This window comes from Zootoca vivipara, chromosome 6, assembly GCF_965207765.1.
Source record: "Zootoca vivipara chromosome 6, rZooViv2.hap1.1, whole genome shotgun sequence".
NCBI classification, from domain to species: Eukaryota; Metazoa; Chordata; class Lepidosauria; order Squamata; family Lacertidae; genus Zootoca; species Zootoca vivipara.
The window spans coordinates 21177891-21201131 of record NC_142589.1 but is presented as its reverse complement, the minus strand read 5'-3'; the positions used below and the strand labels follow the sequence as shown (position 1 = coordinate 21201131).

The window sequence follows — 23241 nt, the reverse complement described above, 5'->3', positions numbered from 1 at the left end:
GCTCCTTCACCCTCTGAGCCCTGCCCCCACCGGTGCATGCACGCCCCTTTGCTACACGTGTGCCCGCCCCGGGCGGCACGCACTCACGCAACACCGCTGATAGGAAGGGACCTCTGTGGTTCTCTCCCCTTCTCCAGCCACAGCTGCACCGAGAAATAATAAAAACCTCCTTTGCATTCTTCAAATAGTTTGCTTATGAAGGCTGGAAAGGACGCACTTTTTGGTTTTTTGAAAAATGCAATAAAAACGTCTCTTGTGAGGAACCTCTGCGCTTTGGAGCAGCCAGCAATGGTGGGGGTGGGGGTGGGGGTTTGGGACCTGACTAACACCCAACAAGGTCCTTGCCAACTAATGACACCGTCCGTGCTCAGCCAGCGACCGATGCACCCATGTGCCAGCAGCCGCAAAGCCTGCCAGTCAAATGTTACATGCTTGGGTGGAGAGGTTGGCTCCCGAAACTTTCCAGCAATCTGGGATTTGTGTGCGTCGCTGTGGGTTTCTTCCTCCCCCCCTCCCCTCTTTCAGATGAAAGCTTCACCAGCAGCAACCATCTTTCAAATCCAAACACGCTGCAATTGGAGCTCTCATCTGGAAGCTGATCCTGGAATCCGTGCCAAGTCGCAGAGGGAGGGGAAGCAGAACGTTTCCACATTTTCCCACGCTACGGATACAGAAGAACTGCCAGGCATCCGCGGCCTCTCAGAAATCCCCCGCCAGGCAGGGCAAAGTGTGCCCTGCCGTGGTGGGAAGGGACTCGCTTTCAGCATGTGGCAAGGATGAAGCTGAAAACACCACAAGACCCCTTATGCCAAGGGCAGATTGTTCTGCGTAGACGGAGGCAGTCCGGCCCATCTCCAGGTCAGAGGAGGTTGTTGGCATCGTGCCCCCTTCTACATCTCTCTCCTCCCCAGCCATGGAGCATGGAAGATGGAATTACAGGCTTTGCATGCCAATGATCCCGAGTTTGAATCCAGGGAGAGTTGCTGCAACAGCTCACAACCATAACACAAAACCGTAACACTAGTCGGCGCAGGCCAGGGATGCCAGAGTTGACCATCAGAGAGGGAAACTGGAGCAGAAATTGCCACAATCTGTACGTTCATCCGAGGTCACGAACAGAAACTGTGCAAGAAAAGATGAGCAGAGTTCACTATGGTTACTTTTTTATTTTAATAACAACAACCCTCCGCAAACATCGTGCAATTAATTCTGCTGTTTTCTGCATTGTTTTGACATTCCCCTTCCTTGGAAAAGCACTGACAATAACTGCATAATTAGTTTTGGCCATAGCAAATAACAAGAGGAAGAAGGTAGGTATCTGTGGAAGCCGAACTGCAGAGGAACGGAAGCAGCGCAGATTGTGGTGAGCACAGACCAAAGACCAAAGGTGGTGGAACTTCTTAGCTCCTCAGTGCTCTGCACCAAATGTTCCAGGGTGGCAAATGCTCTGGCAAGGAAGTGGGTGAGGCCCAAATGCCTCCTCTCTCTCATGCACGCAGGCAGGCAGGCAAACAGATGCACATGTGCTCACACACATGCTCATGCACACATACAAACAAGCAAGCAAACAAACAAACACAAGACAGACTCACAGCCCTGCTCATCTCCTGATCCTTGCAGCAAAGAAGCTGGAGGTATTTTCTATACCCCACCCACAAAACATTTCATCAAAACATTTCTTCTCCCCCTTTTTTGATAATTTTCAAATGCAATTTATTTTCTCATTAAATGACGGGAAAGAGTAACAGAAAAGAGATTTCCTGCACAGAAATGGAAGATGCTGCTCTCAAGATATTGCTCTCCATCGCAGAGCTTGGTCGAGGTTGTGAAAGCAGACAGGTGGCAGGAATAATTCAGCCTTCAATAGATTGTGGCTCGGTCAGGATTCATCGATGAAAAAACGATGCCCCCACCCCATCAATGGTTTCAGATGCTTCCCTCCCCAAAATTCCCCTCACCCTCTGCCTGGGGGTGTGTGTGTTCACTTATCTGTCACAAAGCTTGTTTTAGCAGAGAAGTCACAGCCCCCCCGCCTCCCCTCTGAGTCACAGCTGAACAGGAGGACAAGAGACAAGAGACTTTCCTTCCTCTTGGTTCCTCAGCCATACTTCTGGGCTCACTTTATAAAGGAACAGGATTGCACTAAAAAAAATAAAATGTAACGACGACAATACATAAAGGCGAAAGATAAACACCGTAAGAGGATAAAACACTGATGCAACGATCTGTGCAAGAAATAAAGGCTCAGATATTGACAAAAAAAGCACCCATACAAGGAGGGAGAGAACCGTTTATGCCTGGAGGGAAGGTAGAATATATATTTAGTAGTAGTAGATAATAATAATAATAATAATAATAATAATAATAATAATAATAATAATAATATGAACCACCCAGAACAGAATAAGCCAACTGCAGTTAACACTGTCTACTTTGAATATGCCCCCCCCCGGCCTGTTTGCCAGGTGCACAGCTTATCTTTGCTGAAATATGTTACTGGCTATAGTGACTCAAGGTCAACGTGAGCAGCCAGGTAAACACTCACGCCAGCCAGCTTTAGTAAATCATCATCTGTCCCCGTGCTCTGACTTCATACTGCCAACAGAGATGCATTCCAGAAACAGCTACACTTCACTCCCTCCTTTCAAAGGGCCTGTTGTCATAATCACCGTTAAGAGGATGAGAAACATGGTCCTTTCTGGGATTAAAACCAGAGGCATTCTTCTTTCTCTAGTGGTGGCCCGTCCTGTTTTGCCACCTGAGGCAAGACAAGAATGTGCCGTCCCCTGCAAGGGGGGGGGGAGCATTCTGCAAGGCCTTACTGCTCATCTTTTCTTTTTTATCAATCAAATTTTATTTTTTTTCCTCAGATTTCTTTACATCAACAGATACAGTTTACGTTTGTATATTACATGGCTCTATCAAGCTTTGACCTCCCTCCTCCCTTAAGTAGGTACCTTAATTCACTTTACTCGCGCATTTTACAATTTTACAAAATTGTAAAATCATCTTCTCTGCCCCAGGGGTGAGGGAGACGAGTGACAATGCTGCATAATGGGACACCCCCCCTCTTGCCGAAACCCAGAGAAAAGGGGCTGTTCCATCAGCGGCTGAAATGACAGGGCGAGAGGGGTGCCACCTCTCTTGCCCTTCCGTTGCCTGAGATGGCTGCTTCCCTCTGCCTCATGGGCGGGACAGATCTCTCTCTCTCATCCTTCCAGGCATCGTGGGCTGGAGACAGCCTCAGGTGATGGGTGGGGGAATGTGATCAGGGGCCCTCTCTCCCCCATTCCTCCCTTTGAAATGATGGTCCTTTATCTTCACACTGGACTGGACATATAGATGATGCTTTCAAACAGAAGGCTGTCCTCTGCAAAGTAGGGCAGATGGCAACTGTAGCCAGGCTTCTCCAGGGGTGGACAGTTCCTAGCACACCCCCAGACCCATACTGAAGGAGTGGTACATGCTTAATGATACTGGCCTCTCACACCAGTCCAACAACCTTCCATTTCCTCACAGAAGTTGGACTTCAAACATCAGGAACATACAAAGAGCTTGCTGGATCAGGCCAATGGCCCATCTAGTCCTTTTCTCACAGTGGCCACCCCAGATGCCCCAAGGGGAAGTCCACAAGCGGCTCCCAAGGACAAGAGCACCCTCCAGTAAGTGGCATTCAGAAGCATTACTGCCTCCGACTGTGGAGGCAGAGCATTGCTATCATGGCAAATAGCCATCGAGAGAATGGTTACCTATAGAACATGCCATGTGTTTCCCCCTCCCCGGAGCAGTTGGAATGCTTGTGAATATTGGGTGCCACCACGCCAGCTCAGCCAATCCACTGTCAGAGGCTACATCACCCACAACTGCAATACAAGAAAGAGTTTGAGTGCTGAGGGCAGTTTGGGGTGAAACCAAAGTCCTCCCTTGAGATTATTATTATTATTATTATTATTATTATTATTATTATTATTATTATTTATACCCTGCCCAGCTGGCTGGGTTTCCCCAGCCACTCTGGACAGCTTCCAACAGAAATATTAGAATACACTAATTTCTTAAAGATTAAAAGCTTCCCCAAACAGTAAATCAAAGAAAAGGCATCAAATTCCCTCACCTGAAAGGAGCAATGTTGCCTTCTTCTTTCTTGGTCCCTAAACTGGCAACCTGGGAAGGCAAATGAAAGCCAAGGGCACCCCCCCCCAACCAAAGTTAGATATGAAAACCAGCAGCTACAGAAAGCAGTGTGTGTGTGTGTGTGTGTGTGTGTGTGTGTGTGTGTTGATCTATTATCATTTTATTAGGCTAAAGGTCACCATCTTTTTTTACTTTCCATTTGGAAACCCATAAAAGCTGTAAAAGACACTCTCAAGTAAACCCCCCCCCAAAGAAAAAACCCTTTACATCTGCAAGCAATTAGCCAGGATGCAGAGCTTGATGTTTACAGAAGACTGAGATTCTGTTGCTGAGCTATTTGCAGAAAGAAAAAGAAAAAAGTATATATATATATATAAAAGTGGGATGAAGAGATGGAAATCCAACCCCTTACGACCTAATTGAAAACTTCAGAGGCAATGATTAAGGCAGTTTCTCAGTTCTGTTGAAGTTGTTACTTTATATGACAGCCAAGTACATTTGGAGAGAGAGAGAGAGAGAGAGAGAGAGAGAGAAGTACACGTCAGAGAACAGATCCAAACAGAGAGGCCCAGGATTCCAAACAAAGGAAGTCAGAATATTGGTCAGCTAGCTCAAGACTGTCATCACTGACTGGCAGCAGTTGCCCAGGACACCAGAAAAGGGACATTCCTGGGCTACCTGGAGATTTACTCAGAGAGGAGATGATCACAGGTTGCACTGCTGACTTGGATCCCCATCGGTGCACAGCGCTGCCAGTCACTCAAAGCAGGCGGGGGTCAAAGGAGCAGGGAGTTTACCAATCTGCTACTCACGCCCGTGTGCCTACACTATACCAAGTTCCCAGCCTTCTTGCCCCACGCTTTCCCCTTCTTGGTAACCAGCAGAGATGCACAGCATTGGGAAGGCAGGCTAGCCACGCAGCCTCGCCCTGCTGGCTGCTACTGTTAACACAAGGTTAGCAGGGCTAGGAAGACTCGTTGTGGTCTAGTAACTTGTGTCATCTCCCCAAGGAGGCCGCTGTCTATCAGAGCACGCCCTTTCTCTTTGACACAGCGTGCTTGCTGGCAAATTCACACGCGGGAATGAAAATTGCAGCAAGGCAGGGACTTCCGTTGGAGAACAATTATTATAAAAAGTTACGACAATTTCCTTAAGACTGTAATGTGGGCCATATCTATGCAATCTGCTCCCTGTAAAGTAAGCAGAAGCTGTTGTACAGTTAGATAAAATGGCCCAGGTGGGTCTGCGGGTCTGATCCTTGCCTGGATCCCTGGAGAGCCACTGCCAGTTAGTGTAGACCAGTGTTTCTCAACCAGTGTGCCTCCAGATGTTTTGGGACTACAACTCCCATCATTCCTGACCACTGGTCTTGCTAGCTAGGGATGATGGGAGTTGTAGTCCCAAAACATCTGGAGGCACACTGGTTGAGAAACACTGGTGTAGACAATATGAAGCAAGATGGACAATATAAGGCAGTTTCCTATGCCCCCCCCAATGGCTGCTACTTGTAGTAGGAAAATTAAGCATCCAAGGACTTTAACGCATTTTGAGGTACACAATATAAGGTAACGCTGGATGGACAAGAACTGAGCAGCAGCAGAAAATTAAGAACAGAAAAGAAACAGAGAAACGAAATGACTCGGAGGCTACGGACGGGTCTATCCAGCTCCCAAGCAGTGCTGTTATTGAAAAGGTATGACAAGGTTAATTGCTGGAAAACAGCTTGAGGTATCTTTGCGTTGCACCAAGGAAGCAAAACACACACACACACAACTGGAGGTAATTAACAAGGCAATGAGCACATCTTTCAGAGGAACAAGAGGCTAGGGAGGAGGGAAAAGACACTGGCTACTTTGCGAAGGAGGCTGAGAAGGGAATGGCGCTGGGATTTTACTTTGTTTTGTGGTGGTGGTGTTGAGGTGTAAAGTAGAGATCCTTGAGGATTTGGTTTGTTTTGCAGTGAACATAACCTACTCGAATAATCCCACACTGGGGCTCAGATCAGAAAGTAGATCCGTGGACCAGATCAATTGCTGGGGAGCAACTGCTTGTGGATTTCCCACCGGCAACTGGGAACTAGTTTGGACCAAGGGATGCAGGAGGAATCCATTTTAAACAAATTTAGACACAGGATCCGCCAGTTCTGACCGAATCCAGCTTTGCCCTCCATTAGACCACCTATTGCACAGAGTGACTTCTTAGGTCTGAGCTGCCTGTCACTTTTTTATTTTTTTAAAAGCCCAACTAATTATATGCAACCTAATTATGTATAATGTAAAAGAGTCAACATCCGGTACTACATTTCTGCAGCCTGATTTTGTACGTATGGACACATAAATATTTTTGTACAGTCATATGCACAGTTGTATCTCTTTCTGTGCCTGTTACTTATTTTTTACACCCACCCCCACCCACCCACCCACAGTGGTACCTCTACTCACGGATGCGATCCGTTCCTGGGGTGCGAGTCCGTAAGTAGAGTGCTGCTTATGCGCATGATGCAATAGAGTGCTCCTGCGCATGCGCGAAGCGTGCAGAACGCTTCTGCACATGCGGCGAAACCCAGTATACACTTCCAGGTTTGCCATGTTTGCAACCCAAAAATCTGCAATATGAACCTAACGCAACTAGAGGTATGACTGTACACACGCACACACACACACACGCACACACACACACACACACACACAGTACTTTTCTGTGTATAAGACTAGAAGAAGAAGAAGAAGAAGAAGAAGAAGAAGAAGAAGAAGAAGAAGAAGAAGAAGAAGAAGAAGAAGAGTTTGGATTTGATATCCCGCTTTATCACTACCCGAAGGAGTCTCAAAGCGGCTAACATTCTCCTTCCCCCCCCCACAACAAACACTCTGTGAGGTGAGTGGGGCTGAGAGACTTCAGAGAAGTGTGAGTAGCCCAAGGTCACCCAGCAGCTGCATGTGGAGGAGCGGAGACGCGAACCCGGTTCCCCAGATTACGAGTCTACCGCTCTTAACCACTACACCACACTGACTAGGTTCCCCCCCCCTGGAAAATAATGTTAAAAGAGTGTGTGTGTGTGGGGTTTCATCTTATACACAGGGCCATTCCCCCCCATTTTCTGAAATTGGGAGTCCCCCCAAAATAGGGGGCGTCTTATACACAGGGGCATGTTATATACAGAAAAATATGGTATATAATTTCTGTGTCGCTGTGTCATAAAGATGCATCAGATCGGTTTACAATCATATAAAAACCATGAAACCAAACAATAAAATCATAAAAAGTTAAAAGTAAGTTAAAAGCAAAAAGAAATCAAAAACACACACACACATCAGCAAACCAGTATTATTTTAAGCACTGTACTGCAATAATTGTTTGTATTTTTAGAAACGTATTTGTATTTGTATCTCTCTCTTCTTTTTCAGAAGAGAGAAAAAAATCAGGCGGGGGGTGGGGGGTGGGAATCCCATGCATATAATCTCAACATTGAGAACCCATTCCTTTGGTCTGAGCCAACGCACAAACATGAATGCACACATTCTGGCTCTGCTAGCCAGCCCTCTGCCACTCTCCCCAAATTTACCCTGTAGAACTTCACCTTCCTAATCCATGTACGGACAAAGTTTGTTTTTCACATTTCCAAACCTATTTCTGATTCCACTTCTCTCCTCTATTCCACAGCCCCACTGCGCACCTGTTTTCACCTTCACCCCCATTGTTCATGCATCCTCCCATTCTTTCCGCCCCCAATCCCCTCTTGCACACAAACTACTCTCATGATAGCTTTCTTTAACTTCCTCCTCTCCCATACTGCAACTACTAAGCACCCTTTTCACCTTCTGCACAATTATAAAGCCACCATCCTCTTGAATCTACAAATCTTCCAATTGGGGCTGTGCGATGACAGTCTTGCATTTTATGTGTATAGGAAGATATCTCTAGCTCGCTGCCCACATCAGTTAGTGGGAGCAATTATAACCCCCTCCCCCCGCTTCAATTATGGAGAAATAGGGATGGAGAATTTCCTTTGTTCTGCATTTTTAACGGAGATGACCTAATTTGCACCTCCCAGATAAATACACAGAACAGAATTATCTCTTGGATTTTGCTGTACCGCAAGTTCCGCAGTACAGTTTTAAGCTAAGAAAGGCACACTGTGGGAGAAAATGCACTCAGAAATATATACATTGACTGGTTCAAGATCTGGACAGGCCTTGACATCAGTCTTATTGCAGATATTAGCCATGACAGCTCAATACAACCCTCATGTCCAGGAACAGTCTACCCCTGAATATCATTAGCCAGGTAAAGGTAAAGGTAAAGGGACCCCCTGACCGTTAGTTCCAGTCGTGACTGACTTTGGGGTTGCGGCACTCATCTCGCATGTGGCCAGCATGACAAAGCCGCTTCTGGCAAACCAGAGCAGCACACAGAAACGCCGTTTACCTTCCTGCTGTAGTGGTACCTCTTTATCTACTCAGGGCCGTCTTAAGCATAGCTGGCGCCGTGGCGTGAACTATCCCTCCGGCGCACCCCTCCCATTTCCGAGCGCGGCGCCCCCTTGGCACCCCGGCACCTTGCCTTAAGGCCGGCCCTGTATCCAGTTGCACTTTGATGTACTTTCGAACTGCTAGGTTGGCAGGAGCTGGGACCGAGCAATGGGAGCTTACCCTGTCACAGGGATTCGAACCGGCGACCTTCTGATCAGCAAGCCCTAGGCTCTGTGGTTTAACCCACAGCGCCACCCGCTGTGGCAGCTGTGGCAGCCAGGTGGCAACCAAAAAAAGAGAAACTGACTTCTGGCCTCCTCGGAGTTCTGGTTGGCCACTGCTAGCCTTAGGTGGACCTTTGACCTGTTCCGGTAGGGTTCCTCCTATATTTTGAGGAACCTGTGCCGCTGCCTTACTACCAAGTCAGACCATTGGTCCATCTAGATCAGGCGTCGGCAACGTTTTCTGCCTGTGGGCCGGAGGATTCCCACGGACTATCGACCATGGGCATGTCCATGGCTGCGCAAAAGCAATTTCCGGTGCTGGCTGCCCATTTCCAAAATGTATGCAGCACCAGAAATGGCTTCTGCGGCTGTGTAGACGCAATTTCCGGTGCCACTCGGCGAGTCCCCGCACCCCGCTGCGCCGGGTTACCGCAGCACACGGGGGACTTGCAGAGCGGTCGGCTCGGTTCACGGGTGGCCCGTGGGCTGGATAAACGGCCTCCATGGGCCGGAGGTTGCCGATGCCTGGTCTAGATTATTATTATTAATAATAATAATAATAATAAATTTTATTTATACAGTACCCCGCCCTTCCCAGTCAAGACCGGGCTCAGGGCGGCTAACAACAAATAATATCAACACAAGTATAAAAGAAACAATTCAGTTAAAACGCAGATTAATACAATGTTATTGTCTGCACTGACAGGCAGTAGCTCTCCAAGATTTCAGGTAGGATCTCCTGGAGATTTGGGGAATTGAACCTGGGGCCCTTCTGCATGTAAACCAGATGTTCTACCACTGAGATGTGACCCTTCTTAAGTTCCCAAGCAGTGAAACACCGGCAGCATTCACCCACAGCTTTTAAGCAGATGACAGATTTGCAGCAAAAAGTAAAAGACACCACAAATGGCCCACTTATCCAGAGAGGTCAGCACAAGATAACTGACCTGCTATAACCAGAGGCAAAGCTACATCTACCAAGCTATTCATCCAAAGCCGAGCATTGCTCAGCCAGCTTAGACTCTTTTGGCACACCAAGCATCAGACAGCCCCCTTTCTCGGTCTGCCCGCCTCTAACTAATCAATCCCAGGGGGGTGGGGAGGAAAATGACAAATGCAAACCATGCCCCATGTTTGCAACTAATTGAAAGTGAAAAGAAGGAAGGTAAAGGGACCCCTGACCATTAGGTCCAGTCATGACCGACTCTGGGGTTGCGCGTTCATCTCGCATTATTGGCCGAGGGAGCCGGTGTACAGCTTCCAGGTCATGAGGCCAGCATGAGAAAGCCACTTCTGGCGAACCAGAGCAGCACACGGAAACGCCGTTTACCTTCCCACTGTAGTGGTACCTATTTATCTACTTGCATTTTGACGTGCTTTCGAACTGCTAGGTTGGCAGGAGCTGGGACCGAGCAACAGGAGCTCACCCCGTCACAGGGATTTGAACCACTGACTTTCTGATCAGCAAGCCCTAGGCTCAGTGGTTTAACCCACAGCGCCACCTGGGTCCTTTGAAAAGAAGGGAGGGCTCTAATCTGGCCTGTTGTTACAGCAGGTGTATTACCCCTTCTTCAAAAGCAAACAGCCAGCCTTTCCCCCCAGAATGGGGCACAATAGAAGCTGCATGCATGTCTATTCACAAACAAGCTCCAAACATTGAGTACAGGAAAGAGGAGTCCGGTCCCAGTTTCAAAGAGTGACGTGCTCTTCTCTACTCAGAAGTAAGTCCACTAAGTTGTATGGCTGAATGTGGATATAGCCGACTCCCAGGTAAGTGGGCATAGGAACCAGAGCATCATAAGAGCTGGAAGGAGCCTGGCAAACAAATAGGTTACACCCAGGTTTTCCCCCCCGCCAGCTGGAACTCAGTTCCGGCACCTCTCAGGTGGGTGCCATTGCCATTATGCGAGAACAAGGAAGGCGTTCTTGGTGAGTTCTGGCAACTCTTGTTTATTATTAGAAAAACAGCACCTGTTACATCAATGCACCATACATTTAAAGCACTTTTATACCACTTTCACAGCCAAGGGGAATCCTGGGAACTGTAGTTTGTCGAGAGTGTTGGCCTTCCAGAGATATAATTCCCTAACCCTTACCAAACTACAGTTCCCAGGATGCTTCATGACTGTTAAGAATGATGTAAGAGTACTTCAAATGTATGATGGGTCTGTGGAGAGTGTTGATGGGAGTGAAAACCAAAGGATAGATGCATCCTAATGTATGCAACATCAGCTGCTAGATTATTAATAGGGAGTAATTGGAAGAGTAAAAAGACACCAACAAAAGAGGATTGGCAACTAAAAATGATTTCTTATTATAATCTGGCAACAGAAAAAGCAGAAATTAAAGGGATAAAAGAGGGGGGAAAGAATAAAGATTGGGAAAAATTCAAAGATGATATAACTAGCTTTTTGGAGCATGCCGATCTCTCAAAAGACCTATGAAGGCTCAAAATAATGAACATCGAAATGGTTAGTTAGGAATTAGGTATATGCAAGAGCAAAAAAAAAAAAGACGCAATATGAGATTGGCTGGAAGCACTAAAGGGTGGGTGGAGGGTTGGGTGGTGGTGAGGAATTTGAGGGTACTGCTGTCTAGATAATTTGTCTGATTCATGATTAATTTGATTTATTTGTAAATTCATGATTAATTTGATTTATTAATTTGATTAATTTGAAAATTCATGATTAATTTGATTTATTGTAACAGTGCGTTACAGTGTTGATTATGGTTAATTTTTGTGCAAACTTTTGTGAAATATCAATAAAAAATGAATTAGTAAAAAAGAAAAGAAAAAGAAATAAAGAATGATGTAAGAGTACTTCAAATGTATGAGGGGTCCGTGGAGAGTGTTGATGGGAGTGAAAAAGGAGGTTGGTCTACTCAGGGAGGGCATCTAAACAAAAACCTCTCTAAAATCTGGAGCTACTCCTACTCCTAGGTGGGGGCTACGGTGCAATCCTTCACACAACAGGGGTGGCGAACCAGTGCCTGCCTCATGTTGCTGGACTCAAACAATTCACCAGATTGCATGGCCAATGGTCAGGGATGATGGGAGTTGGAGTCCAGTAAAATCCGAAGGGCCGGTGTTTAGCCATATACACACTGAAGCAAGTCTCATTGAAATCAAGAATGAATAAATACATAAGAAATAAATTAATCACTTCCAGGCTTTTGTGTGTGTTAAAAGTGACAAATGTAATAAGTACTAATGATAATGATGTTAAGAATAATAATATAGATAAGAGAAAATTTAAATGGGAATGTTTGGATGAAGTGCTGGGTTTGTCTGTTTTTAACACCTCCAAACAGCTTCATTGCCTAGGGCAGGGCTTCCCAAACTTGGGCCTCCAGCTGTTTTTGGACTACAATTCCCATCATCCCTGGCCACTGGTCCTGCTAGCTAGGGATGATGGGAGTTGTAGTCCAAAGAAACAGCTGGAGACTCAGGTTTGGGAAACCCTGGTCTGGGCAGTCAGCCAAATTCTATTGGGTCTTGGCTAATGCTAGTCCTACTCAAGAGTAGACCTGCTTATGTTAATGGACACGACTAACTTATGTTTGTTGACATCAGTAAGTGGATTGGTTGGTTTAGGACCAGTGTTCCCGATCTCTTCTAGTGAATGGGTGTGTTTGTAGGGTTCCTTCCATACAAGGACAAAGTCCACTACCCAAAAGTTAAATTGTAACTTCAGCTGAGGATTCAGGCTGGAGATTGGGGAGGCAGGAGTGGGAATAATTTCCAAATATCTACTCTTTGATATAACAATATGCAGACCACACAGGGAAGAGATAAAAAACAACAACACAACTTCCATAATTTAGAAAGGGTACAGTAGTTTGCTTTAGGGGTTGCTTTTAATTGGTGCATAATTGGAGTTTTCGATTTCTATGCAGAATGAGAGCCAGGCAAAAGTTTCCAAAGAACTTTGAAACATTTATCCATTTCCCAGTCTTTGGTTCTGTGGCTCAATATTGACAGAATTATAACCATCTAGTCCTTGTGATAGGGTCGCGGGTGGCGCTGAGGTCTAAACCACTGAGCCTAGGGCTTGCCAATCAGAAGGTCAGCGGTTCGAATCCCCACGACGGGATGAGCCCCCATTGTTCGGTCCCACCTCCTGCCAACCTAGCAGTTCGAAACCACGTCAAAGTGCAAGTAGATAAATAGGTATCGCTCCAGCAGGAAGGAAAACGGCGTTTCTGTGTGCTGCTCTGGTTCGCCAGAAGCGGCTTAGTCATGCTGGCCAAATGACCTGGAAGCTGTCTGAGGACAAACGCCGGCTCCCTTGGCCTATAGAGCGAGATGAGCGCTGCAACCCCAGAGTTGTCCGCGACTGGACCTAATGGTCAGGGGTACCTTTACCTTTATCCCTCATGATTTCACATTGCAAGTGATCTTACAGATGAATGTGCAAAAGCACTGAGCCTACATCACCACCCATCTCTGGAAGCTCAAAAATTGGGGGCCTCTTAGTTGCAATTCCTGCATTGCTGGGGGTTGGACTAGATGACCCTTGCGTTCCCTTCCAACTCTACAAATCTATGATTCTATTGCGGGTGAGGAAAACAGAGCCAAAGCCTTTGCACCACTTGAGACCAGCAGGGTCTAGGCTGCCCCTTTCACTTTCTGCAAAACTCAACAGGTGAGGAGAGAACAGAAATAGGGAAATCGAGGCAGGGGGAAAGAGGGAAGGAGTCTGCCATTGCTACTGCAGGCATCCCCAAACTTCGGCCCTCCAGATGTTTTGGACTACAATTCCCATCATCCCTGACCACTGGTCCTCTTAGGTAGGGATCATGGGAGTTGTAGGCCAAAACATCTGGAGGGCCGCAGTTTGGGGATGCCTGGGCTACTGGGTGGTACATTTGAATGTGTAGACAATACTAAGATCGATGGACCAATGGCCTCACTTAGTATATGTCTAGGCAGCCTTATTATGTTCCTAAGTGGTTCAAAATAGCTGCACTTTGCTCCCAGTCAGGGGTTCCCAAACTAAGGCCCGGGGGCCGGATGCGGCCCAATCACCTTCTAAATCCGGCCCATGGACGGTCCGGGAATCAGCATGTTTTTACATGAGTAGAATGTGTCCTTTCATTTAAAATGCATCTCTGGGTTATTTGTGGGGCCTGCCTGGTGTTTTTACATTAGTAGAATGTGTGCTTTTATTTAAAATGCATCCCTGGGTTATTTGTGGGGCATAGGAATTCGTTCATATTTGTTTTTCAAAATATAGTCCGGCCCCCCACAAGGTCTGAGGGACAGTGGACCGGCCCCCTGCTGAAAAAGTTTGCTGACCCCTGCGTAGTGTTTGGGCGGAGGAGATCAGGTGCTCGCAAGTTTTGCCAGGACCGCTGCATTGCAAAATATCTTTGGAAGAAGAAAAGCTAAGGAGTAAACCCTACACAAATACGGTGTGGAGTCCCTAAGGCAGTTGGATGGTGCCTTGTACGCCTCCTTCTGGCAACTCCTGCAGCCAAGCTGGTGCCAAATGTATTGCTCTGCTTCCCTTTGGACCACATCGGTGACGCCAAGAGTGAGGTCTTGCTGTCTGGAAAGCCCAGAACCTCCATACACAATGCCCAGGTCACTTCGGTGCTGCTAAAACCGCAGTTTGACTTCACCCCCGGAAGTATACTCCATTGCCTCTCGAGACAGGCGGATGCCAGCAGCAGCAACAACAACAACTCCCATCATGCCTGAGCACTGGCTATGCTGGCAGGGGCTGATGGGAGTTGGAGTCCAACACCTGCAGGGCATCACATATACGGGTACCTATATTAATGCCAAGAAATATTGTGTGGGTTCCAGGGAGGCTGCAGCCAGGGAGGGACCCCACCCCCCACCCTCTGACATCACCTACACCCTCCCCCCGGCCTGTTCTCTTTGCTGCTTTCCTGCAATTTTCTTGTCGGTGTGAGCACAAGAAGAACACGCAAGCCACGGCACACACACCGCTACACACCCTCAGGTGCAGCACACCTTTCCTGGCAGCTGTTCTCCAACCCCGTGTGCCGAAGGCCCCCGACCCAAGACACCTGGCAATGAAGCAACCTGGAAGGGCGATCCCAATTAAAACCCAAGGTGCCAACGGGCTCCTAGCAACCACAGCAGCTGACGAGGGCGAGATCATGTTAAGAATGATCTCATGCACCGAGTGCCCACCAGCCACTCCCAGCCTGTCAAACTCCCAGCGTTCGCCAAGCCACTATCCAACAAGTCTATCACCGTTTGGGGCTCGGGCGCCCCGTTAGTGGCGTTGCAACCACACCTCCCTGAAGGCTATCATTTCAGAGGCTCAGCAGTGGCTCCGATTCCCCTTCCCTGCACACGGAAGGGGGAAAAATGGACCGTGCCCTAAAGAGAGAGCCGTTCTGGGTGGCTGCTCCTAGTTCTCGCGCCTCGGCAAGTTTAAAAGCGATTGACAAGGTGCTTTTTTAAAAAAAGAAGAAGAAGAAGATGACGGAGACTTGCCCGCACAACAACAGCCTGCCAACCTCTGCTGCCCATGCGGCCTCCGGTATTTCCCTGAGGCTGTTGTAACAAATGCACAAACTTACACAAACTCACTCACAGGACAAGGGAAGCCAGCCCAGAATGTGGCAAAAGTGATCTCTGTTCAAACACCCTCAGCAAAAGCCCCACTAAAGACGAGGCCCTAGACGAGGTTGCTATTTTCAGACAGGTAACCGTGGAAGCAACTACTCTCCCCACATACCCGGTTTGTTCTCCTCGCTTTCCGACTTCATGGTGCGGAGTCTGGAGAGGGGAAGGGGAGACTCAGCCCTGGAGATCTGAAAGCTTTCTTTCTTTCTTTCTTTCTTTCTTTCTTTCTTTCTTTCTTTCTTTCTTTCTTTCTTTCTTTCTTTCTTTCTTTCTTTCCCCTCTTGACTCCTCCTCCCCACCAAAGCAGGAAGTGCCCTTTGCGCTACCTGAGCACCTTGGAACCTGACCCTGTTACAGGTTGCAGAGTTTGCCAGCATGAGCTCACTGAGAGGAAGGAGGCGGTGCCCAGGGAGAGAACTTCACCTGCCTGGCTCAGCCTTCCAATCAGAGATTTTAAGCTGCACCAAACAAGATTTCCGGACTCAGCTCTTTTCTTTTGAAGCTGCTCAGCCAGTGCCGCCCCTTTCCTTCTCACAGGGGAAGGTGCTAAACGGCCCCACTGTTAGAGTCACGGAGAAGAAAAAGGGAGCAGAAAGAGACTGGGAAGAAAAAGCTTTGGTACAAGAATTTGCTGTCCTCCCATAATGCCCTGCCCCGTCACGCTGGGGATGGGAGGGGAGAGAGAGGCTTGTAGCTCAGAGGCAGAGCACATGATTTGCACATCGAATTGGAAGGGGTTCCCAAGGGTCATCTAGACCAACCCCCTGTGATGCAAGAATCACAGCTACATTATCCCTGACCAACCTCTGTTTAAAAACCTCCAATGAATCACAGAATCATAGAGTTAGAAGGGATCCCCAAGGCTCATCTAGTCCAACTGTCTGCAATGCAGGAATCATAGGTAAGCACTCATGTGCGGTCCCTGATTTTAGGGACCGCAACCAGGAATAGGCATCTCTCAGCTCAGGAGAGCTTCTGCTGCCAGTCAGGGAGGACAGCACTTGGGCATGAGAGACCTGCTCATACTAGTTGTCCCCAGACATCGGCTGGACTCCAGCTCCCCTTGCCCCAGCTAGAACGACCAACTTGGGAACGTTTCTGCATGCAAGACACTATGGTCCGTCTTGTAAAGATGCTAGTCCTCATGGTTTCAAATAAAATTGAACCTGGAATCTTTTGCATGCAAAGCATGGATGTGCCAGCACTTAGTCGCATTCCTTCTTCCTCTATCTCTGAGTAAATCTCTCCCAATAAACACATTTTTGCAAGGCAATCTTCCCTCCTCATATAAAGCATTTTTATATGTCTTCATTACATTGACCTATTAACTTCAGTGGGTCTCCTCTGAGCACGACTAGCAGTGACTGCAACACTAGGCCTACTCAGAGTAGTCCCAATGAAATTCACAGACAGGGCTAACTTAGTTTCATTAATTTTAATGGGTCTGCTCTGAGCAGGAATTAGTTGAATGCATGCCTTTATTTCCAGCATTTTCTCCTGTGAGCTCTTCCCCTCTCTCCTTTTTTATCCTCACAACAACCCTGTGAGGTAGGTTAGGCTGAGAGCGACAGACCGGCCAAGTGGGGATTTTAACTCTGGTCTACCAGGTCCTAGTCTGACACTCTAACCCCTATACCACACTGCATACACAGAGTATTCCAAGTGCAGTTAAACCATAGAATTACACAAAACCATTATGATATGTCCGATCGGGTTGGGGGTTGGGCTAGATGACCCTCTGGGTCCCTTCCAGCTCTACAATTCCCACAGGTTGGCACTGGCAAGCCAAACACCGCCCAGCTGGCAAGCAAGCAGTGGTTGCCAGCAGATGGTAAAATAGGATTATTATTATTTTTTAAAAAAGAAACCTAGATCTTCTTTCTCAATGTTTCCATGAAGTCACAGCACTACATGGTTTGGGAACAGGACCCAACAGGTTTCTCTTTAATCCCCTGAACTGCTTTTGCTTCCAATGGAGCAGCTGGGTGGTGGGGCAGGCAACTTGCTCCAGCATTTGGGGACAAGGCTACAAATGAAGAAACCACCTGTCCTTTTTTATAAAGGCAGCTTCCCCCTGTTGGATGATGCCAATGGACATTTGTTTCTCAGAAGAAGCATGCAAGCTACATCAAACAGTGCTTTTGAGAAGTAATTAAGCTGGGGGCTGTCTTAAGCACTTCTCAAAAGTGCTGTTTGAAGCACCACCACCACACTGTGAGAGACTGCAGTCAAACATAATTAAGTACAACTGCTATCGCTAGATAGACTCAGTTAGGTCATGCCCCCTCACCATGGAAGGAAGTCAAGGTCCCTCCTTTGTCCATATTCTTTTCCACAATGTAACCATTGAAGCAGGACGTCTGAGGAGACTGTGTTTAGCCCAGATGGGCACATGACTTCTAACAAAGCCATCTTAGGGCTTCTGTACAATTAATTTAGAAACACAAACTTTTTCTGCAGCGTGTAGCCAGTGAGAACAGACATGTCTAAGCTAGCTCTGAGCTTAGAGCACACGCCTGAAGCTATCTTGCTGTACTTTCTACCCAAGAGTATCTTGCCTCTATTATCCTTGCTGCTGCATGGAACAATGCATGACTAAGACCTTGAATCTGTAAGTAAAGCATTTTAAACTTACTTGAAGCATTTTAAACTGGCTGAAAAACATTCGGCCAGCTGCTTCTTTACAAATACGGTCTACACGATTTTGAATATCTTCACTGTGCCCCTGACCATTTGTACAGACAAACTGGAGCAGCCCCAGATTCTCCTGAACTGCACTTGTAAGTCACACTGAATCACTGAAGAAAAAAAAAAGAGAAACGAGAGCATCCTAATTCTTACTTTAATGCTGGCAACTGGTTGTATGGGGAGAAAAGGGGGGGATGTTGGAAAAGTTTTGTTGGTTTTTATTTTGTTTCTCATACAGCGAACTGCAGCTTGTGTGGGGGTTACGTTCCTGGAATGGAATATAAGCGAAAACATGTCCCATCAGAGCACCCCCTTGGAACCATCCCTGTGCAAGCAATCTTACCTTCTGGAGTCATGTGCTGAGCAGACCTTGGCCCCAAGCAAGGCACAGTGCTTTTAAGCTCTCAGACTTGCTTACTAGGCTCTGGGAGGCTCTCATGAAATCTTGCTGGGCTGTCCTGTGAAAGCTTGACCCTACCATAGCCCACTAAGCAAGAGGGAGAATTTAAAAACTCTTTCCACATTGGGAAAACCCCACACAAAAAGCTCTCTGCTTTCCATGCATTCGATCTGCGTGACTGCGCCTGGCCTTCGACTGCATAAAATTGAAACTGTGCAAGTTCAACATGTATAAGTTGTGTTGACTGTATTTTAAAACAAACTCTTTTCTTTTAAAAGGAAGAATGAGAAACTGCGAGAAAGCGAAACTTACAGATCTGTCCATTCTGACACGAGAGTCCCAACCCCCCCCCCTCCACAGAAACCGCAACAGGCTTGGGCTGAAGGAGCTGCCAGAGCGACTCGCGGCAGCCTTTCGCTGGATTGATTGTGTTGGGAGACATTTAAAAAGAGCATGAACTTGATGTCTCAAAGGGGCAGGCTTAATGAGCAGAACACTTTCCCTCTAAGTCTCCCCTCCTTTAATAAATCCTGTTAGGAGGGACTGCGAGGAAGCAACAGCCTGTTATGTAAGCTATCACGAATCGCTTTCCTTAATGCAGTAATGCTCAGGATTACAAGCCAAGACTCTAGCGGGCTTGTATTTTCGATTTGCCTGGTAACCTTTAGCAGGCCTGCCTCTTGTTTTTAAGTTTTTTTCTAGAGGGCCTATTGGGATTGCAAAACTGTAGGGCAATCGGTCATCGCATGTGTGCCTGAGTGTGTGCAAGGAGGATGGCTGCGCATGGCTATGATCTACTTCCACTCCCTCCAAATTCCTGTTGTTGCTGGAAAATTGCAAGCGGGGAAAGTGCTGCTGTTGCACCCAGGTTCAGCTCATGGGCTTTCCCATTGGGGCATCTAGATGCTCATGGTGAGAACAGGATTCTGGACAAGATGGGCACCCTTTGGCTTGATCCAGCAAGTCTATTTGTATTTTATTAAACATGTTAGTTGCTTTTCCTTGCCCCAAGCAACTCAAAGCAACTTACCAAGGAGTCTTGGTAGACCACAAACTTGACATGAGTCAACAGTGTGATGCAGCAGCTAAAAAGCCAATGCAATTCTGGGCTGCATCAATAGGAGTATAGCATCTAGATCAAGGGAAGTAATAGTACCACTGTATTCCGCTCTGGTCAGACCTCACCTGGAGTACTGTGTCCAGTTCTGGGCACCACAGTTCAAGAAGGATACTGACAAGCTGGAACGTGTCCAGAAGGGGGCAACCAAAATGGTCAAAGGCCTGGAAACTATGCCTTACGAGGAACGGCTTAGGGAGCTGGGTATGTTTAGCCTGGAGAAGAGAAAGGGGTGATATGATAGCCATGTTCAAATATATAAAAGGATGTCATAGAGAGGAGGGAGAAAGGTTGTTTTCTGCTGTTCCAGAGAAGGGGACACGGAGAAATGGATTCAAATTACAAGAAAGAAGTTTCCACCTCAACATGAGGAAGAACTTCCTGACAGTAAGAGCTGTTCGGCAGTGGAATTTGCTGCCAAGGAGTGTGGTGGAGTCTGCTTCTTTGGAGGTCTTTAAGCAGAGGCTTGACAGCCATATGTCAGGAATGCTTTGATGGTGTTTCCTGCTTGGCAGGGGGTTGGACTGGATGGCCCTTGTGGAACCGGCAATAGCTATACGAGGAAGCAATGCTAATTTGGTCTAGAGTCAAACCAGTGACCTCCAATCAACAGCCAAACCACTGCATTGCTAGTCCCCTTAAGCCAAACAGCTTCCTGATGCTTTGAAATCATTCAGGGTTAGCTCCAAATTCATGGAGCTGGCAAAAGAGCAACTACTGCAATTAATATATGGACACTTGAAGCAAATCCATTTCCTGGGCATCTCGGGCCCCTTAAGGCATGGATACCCAATTTGCTACAAGAAAAGTTTCAGGGAGACTTTCTTCTTTTTAAGGTAGCTTCCTGAAACTGGGTGAGGTGGCCTTACATTCCTCCAACAGAAGGTGGTGCCCGTTTCCTTTAAGAGCTGTGAGACAAGAGTATCCTGGGAACCTTAAGGTACCAGGGATGGCTTCCAGGTTAAGAGGTAGTACTCATAGAAATCAAGTGCAAGTATTTTGACTAGCAGTGGGGAATTGGATCAGGCCAGCAGGGTGAATCTAATAATCTCTCCCTCTGCCACCCCAGGTTTGACCAGTAGGTATGGCAACCCCACCTGTCGGTGATCTGGCACCACAATGATGTCAGGTGTCACAGAGCGAGCCTGTTGGAAAACTATACAATTCAAAGTTGGTGTTAACTTTTTAGTAGCAAAAACATGTTTTTCACAAACTTGGCTGAGTGTCAGGCATAATAAGCACAGCAGCTCTGAAATATACTCCTGTAGTGACTTCATGCTCTTTATTGCAGCTTGTAAAACAGTGAATGAAATGTTCCCCCCAAACCTCAGGCTTTTATATACATTATTCACACAATGATTGGCTGAGTCTGCTTCCCTCCTGGAGCCTGATTGGTCTTTCCCTGCAGGCCAATCAGTTGTTGCATTCTACAACCCTACCGGCCTAATAGGCTGATTAACTTCTTCCTGGAGCCTGATTGGTCTTCTACTGCAAGCCAATCAGTTGTTGCATTCTAGGATCTTACTTGCCTATTGTTCTAGGATCCAAGCTTAGTACACAACAAGCTCATTCCCTGTGGGTCTTATTCCATGAAACAAGTTGCCAAGACTAAAGGTCCCCACCTCCTCACAGCTGTCCATGTCTCCTCCTCCGTATTTCCAAGCGATTGGAGACGGTGCCCACATCCAGCCTGTCTTTGCTCTACCCTTCTTATGCCTCTCCTGGCTCTGGGAGTCAGGAGTGGAGGGCAGCTTGCTGCAGCAGCGGGGGGGGGGCACCTGTGACTTCACTAGCCTGACTCACCTCTGCCTCTTGGCCTCCCTCCTCCACTCTCCTGCTTCAGCTTCTGCCTCTAGACTTCTCTCTGCCACAGACTCTCCCTGCTCACATTACCTCTCCAGGCTCTGATAGAGGTATCTCTTCCTAGTCTTCTCCCTCTGATCAACTCACCGTTGTCCCACCACCACTCCCTGGGCTCTGAGCCTTCTTGCCTTGGGGGTTGCCCAGCTGGTGGCTATTATTATTATTATTATTATTATTATTATTATTATTATTATTATTATTATACCACCTTATACCCAGAGGTCTCATCTGCACTCACCCAATCCATGACACCAAGGGACTCTTTTCACCTGCAGGGTTTGAATTTAAACTGTGCCGGTGGAACTCCTGGCAACCAGCTACTTATTGGGGCTTCAAAGCAAGCAAAGGGCCATAGCTCAGGGGCATGGCATCTGCTTTGCAAGGAGAAGGTCCCAGGTTACAATTTTTGGCATCTCCCAGGGCCGTAGCTAGCTGCTCCGGCACCCAGAGTGGTGGGCGTGGCATGGTGATCCGCTTAGGGGGGCGGTGTGGCGAGCTGCCCGCAGAGTCTGCCTGGCAGACGCAAGCCCCACGCTGCCATTTGGGGCAGCGTGGAGCCCCGAGCTACTGCGCCACTCCCAGGAGAGATGCGTGGCTCGGGTGCCCTGCAGGCCAGGCCCCGGGGTAAGTGCCACCCCTCATTTTGTCACCCCCCCTCAAGGATGACACCTGGGATGGGCCACACACAACCCTTCCCACGCCCCTGCCTTCTCCACATTGGGGTGGGAACGTCCCCTGCTTGAAACCCTGGAGAGCTGCTGCCAGTGAGTGCAGGCATCACTAAGTGAGCTGGACCAAAGGCCTGCCTCGGGATAAAGTGGCTTCCTATATTCTGAGCTGACTGTCAGAGCTTCAAAGTGCTGCACAACACTCGAGTTCAGCCATGGCAACCAGCTGATGGTCAGGGTTCACTCAGAGTCCTGCACAGGGCTTTGCAACCATGGCAACTGGTTGATTCTTGGTGCCTGCAAAGCGCTGCTGAGGGAGCTTTGCAGGGGCAGAATTTGCCTGACCTCTAAATGCTATGTCCCCATTGATCAGAGAGTGAGGCAACTCCCAGAGACCAAGCGTTGGTGTGTGGTGGCTTCAGCGACAGAGCAACTTCCTATGGGGAAGAAAGGTAACAACCGGGGCTGCAATTTGCTTCCTGTCCACACATCCCAAGCTGGTCAAAGTGAGAGACATTGATTCGATCAAGCAGCAGACTCCCCCCCGCTCCCCCCCCGCATGCACAATGCACTTCTCGTCACTTAAAAGTTGGAAGTGTTGCAAGAACAAGGACTCTCGCTTGCTTGCAACACATAAATACGAGTACATGGCACCAAAGTGAATTAAAGGGTCGCCCTCATGGGAAAAGGGGGAGAGGAGCCGCTGTCTTAATGGTGCCTAGGAGAGGCAGCGGAAAGGAAACGTTTAACAGAAGTGGGCTGGCGGCCAGCGTTGCTACCCCAAGCCGTGGTTGCAAAACAAAGTGGCAGGATTCTAGAGCACGGGGAGGGTGAAAGCAGACAGGAAATGCCTCTGAATACCAGTCTCTGGAAATGACAAGTGGGCAGAGTGTTGCTGCTGCAACTTGGGTCCTGCTTGCAGACGGCCCATATTAATATCTGGCCAGGACAATGAACAAGATGAGCCATTGGTGTGATCCAGCAGGGATTTTCTGATGTTTTCTCCAGAGGTTTTGGACCTCATCTAACATCAGGCACTATGGCCAATGTTATGGGACATAGAGCGCCAGG

At 47.7% G+C, this 23241-nt stretch overlaps 1 protein-coding gene across 2 annotated transcripts in view; it reads right to left on the bottom strand.

Annotated features, from left to right (window-relative positions):
- The window catches only part of KAZN (kazrin, periplakin interacting protein), a 250222-nt gene that overhangs the window by 56023 nt on the left and 170958 nt on the right, over positions 1-23241 (bottom strand). The window contains exon 1 of one of the 2 annotated variants that reach the window (XM_088671740.1): positions 15547-19730. The exons of the other annotated variant lie outside the window; for it this stretch is intronic. Within the exon in view, the coding sequence (XP_088527866.1) occupies positions 15547-15811 (265 nt within the window). The 5' untranslated portion in view covers positions 15812-19730. Of the gene's footprint in view, positions 1-15546; positions 19731-23241 lie in introns of those variants that run through there. 2 annotated transcript variants of the gene reach the window in all.